Source organism: Palaemon carinicauda, chromosome 19 (genome assembly GCF_036898095.1).
Source record: "Palaemon carinicauda isolate YSFRI2023 chromosome 19, ASM3689809v2, whole genome shotgun sequence".
NCBI lineage: Eukaryota > Metazoa > Arthropoda > Malacostraca > Decapoda > Palaemonidae > Palaemon > Palaemon carinicauda.
In genome coordinates, this window is record NC_090743.1 from 1,739,258 (window position 1) to 1,742,450 (window position 3,193).

Consider the following 3,193-nt stretch of genomic DNA (forward strand, 5'->3'; position numbering starts at 1 on the left):
GCATTCTCTACTTCTTTTGTGTTTCCAGAATAATCTACCATGTCTCTCTGGGGATCATGTATAAAATAAAAATAGCTTAAGAGTTCTGGAATTCTGATTTTACTTCTCTGTTCCCAGTTTTTCTTAAGAAAAACTGTCAATACTATTTCTATTATTTTCGTTTCGTAAGTAAATTCTATAAATTTGTGTATAAAAGCCTGTTTGCATTATAGTAAATGTAAATTTTAGAAACATAATGAACATTCATGTATATATAGCTTTATTGACAAATATTGACAGATATTGACAAAATTATTATTATATATATACATATATATATACATATATATAGATAGATAGATAGATAGTATGCGTATGTGTACGTGAATGTCTCCTGTATCTTTGTAAATGAGCATGCGCACGCACATGCAAGCATTATTACACACCTACACAATACCAACAATCTTCAATGTCTAAAAATGGTCGTACGATAAAGGTCAAAACAGTTGAACTGGAGAGAACATAAGTATATCCCTCCGAAGTATACGGAGGAGGGAAGAGAGGGAGGGAGGGAGTGAGGGAGGGAGGGAGGGAGGGAGGGAGGAATACCCTTACATTTCCCAGACATTCGCCACTGGAGAGATACGACTGCGGAAGTCCGCGCACCACACTTTACTCGGGCAAGCAAAAGCGACCATCCCACTCAGCAACAAAGCCAAGAGATATATTCGCATATCTTTTCCTCTCTGGTCCATAGGCGTCCCACCTCTCGTCTCATGTCTCGTGAGTGTTAATTGATTCGTTTATCAGTAGATAATCGTCGGTGGTTATAAAACGCGATCCAAGATGGAACTCACCAAGAACTAGTATAAAGGTTTGCCTGAAACCGGAGCTTGCAGTTAAGTAGGTCATTCTTTTTATTTTCCTGTAGGCCGATTTAAGACTAGATTGACAGACTGATAGTCTTCTCTGACAGGTTGTCGTTCGTTTAAACGGGGGAAACCAGAAGAAAGGTTTCCCCCAGAATTTCAGCTACAAGGCGGAAGTCCATGAACTCTGAGAGATTTGGTTTGGGGAACTTCCCCGAATTACCGGAAAGTTACGCGGCGAAACCCGTTCGGTTTTTTCCGGGAGTTTACTGCAAGTTTCTTCTTTTTCTTTTTCTTTTGTCAAGACTTAATCCAATTTCTAATAGATTTACTGAGTTCAATACATCACCCGACGGTAAAACAATAGCCGAACCTTGAAGATGATTTGCATAATCGTTTGAAATAACATTTTGTATTTTCGTAGACATTTGAGTAAAGGGAATTAGAAATGGCCTTTTTCTTGTAGAAGATTTTCATAATCGCTTGAAATGACATTTTGTATTTTAATGGACATTTGAACAGAATTAGAAATGGCCTTTTTTCTTGTAGAAGATTTTCATAATCGCCTGAAATGACTTTTTGTATTTTAAAGGACATTTGAACAGAATTAGAAATAGCCTTTTTCTTGAAGAAGATTTACATAATCGCTTGAAATGACATTTTGTATTGTAATGGACATTTCAGCAAACAGAATTAGAGATAGCATTTTTTTTTCATTACTGCCAGACGTTGGGTGACATCTTGTATTTTTATGGACATTTTGAACAGAATTAAAAATAGCCTTTTTTTTCATTACTGCCAGACGTTGGGTGACATCTTGTATTTTTATGGACATTTCAGCAAACAGAATTAAAAATAGCCTTCTTTTCATTACTGCCAGACGTTGAGTGACATCTTGTATTTTTATGGACATTTTGAACAGAATTAAAAATAGCCTTTTTTCATTACTGCCAGACGTTGGGTAAAGCCATTCTTTACAGAGTTCACAGAGGTTTATGACTATCTTCTTAATGTTTGTTCTCGTAAATTATAGAGAAAGCTTGGTAACTCTCGGCTTGACAGATAACTTTCTCTTTAGTAACTGCTTTCCATGCTACTAATTTTCAGGATGATTTAAGAAAATTATGATTATTATAACCCTTTGTGTCATTATTCTTATTGGTATTTCCATTATCACCTATATAATTCTCATTCTAATTATACAATTATGATTAATAGTATTATTGTTGTTGTTGTTGTTGTTTTTTATTCTTATTTTTATTCTTATTTTTTTATTTTTTTATTTTCATTATTATTATTATTATTATTATTATTATTATTGTTGTTGTTGTTGTTGTTGTTGTTGTTATTATTATTATTATTACTATTCTCTTATTTTTTGTAACAGTATAAAGTAATTCGATTATTACAATTACACAAATATACACTATTTCTTTTCCTCACTGGACTATTTCCCTAGTTGGACCCTTTTAGGCTCATAGCATCCTGCTATTCCAACTAGGGTTGTAGCTTAGCTTAGTAGTAGTAGTAGTAGTAGTAGTAGTAGTAGTAGTAGTAGTAGTAGTAATAATAATAATAACCTGCTATTCATGAAAAGAAAACGGAAATTATACGATTTAAGTTCTCGCATTTATGAAAGAATTTGAAACCCAGTTGTTTTTTTTCTTTGCGATCTCTCATGATGCACTTTAAATCATTCAAGACTTACTAAAACTTCATAGGCTTTATCTATATTACCGTCTACGGCATTTGGTAGGCCTACATTAATTCCTCTGTATTTACAAGGATAGAATTTGAGCGAAAGGAAATGACTGGGAAAGTAGATCAGACCTCCTACATGGCGGCCATCTTAATCGTCTCGACAAACAAATGCCTGAAGAAATTAAGTCGAAATTCTAAGTAATTTTCACTGGCAATTTTCCTCCCTTTGGGTTTAATTAATCCTATAGGGTGGTGATTCATTAATTCATAATTATCCTGCTTATATATCAACATTTCAATTCGACTGTATTTTTCCATTTTTTTTCTTAATTTCACAATTCTGCCAACATGAGGACCTTTTTTGCGTGAGTGGTTTTTGCCCAATGATTTATTTTTGAGCTGTCGGCCTAGTTCCAAATAAAGGGGATTCAAATATAGAGTAACAAAGTCAAATAAACCGATTAAAATCAGGCTGTGCTTTTGAATAACATAGACATTGCATGCGTGTGCTTTCGTAAGCCTGCAAACGCACAGACGAACTCACAGCTAAACTTTGGTAGATTTCTAACAGTTGCCAGTTACTGATTAATTATGAGATATATAAATTCTATAATTGAAGGAAAATATGAGATTTATTAAGTTTG

General features: G+C 33.8%; 1 protein-coding gene across 3 annotated transcripts in view; it reads left to right on the forward strand.

Annotated features, from left to right (window-relative positions):
- Window positions 1-646: 646 nt before the first annotated feature.
- LOC137658388 (embryonic polarity protein dorsal-like) overlaps window positions 647-3,193 on the forward strand; it is a 104,761-nt gene continuing 102,214 nt past the window's right edge. Inside the window, exon 1 of one of the 3 annotated variants that reach the window (XM_068393063.1) lies at window positions 647-762. In XM_068393063.1, the coding sequence (XP_068249164.1) occupies window positions 756-762 (7 nt within the window). In that variant the 5' untranslated portion in view covers window positions 647-755. The remainder of the gene's footprint in view (window positions 763-3,193) is intronic. The other 2 variants (XM_068393066.1, XM_068393068.1) reach the window with 2 other exon arrangements.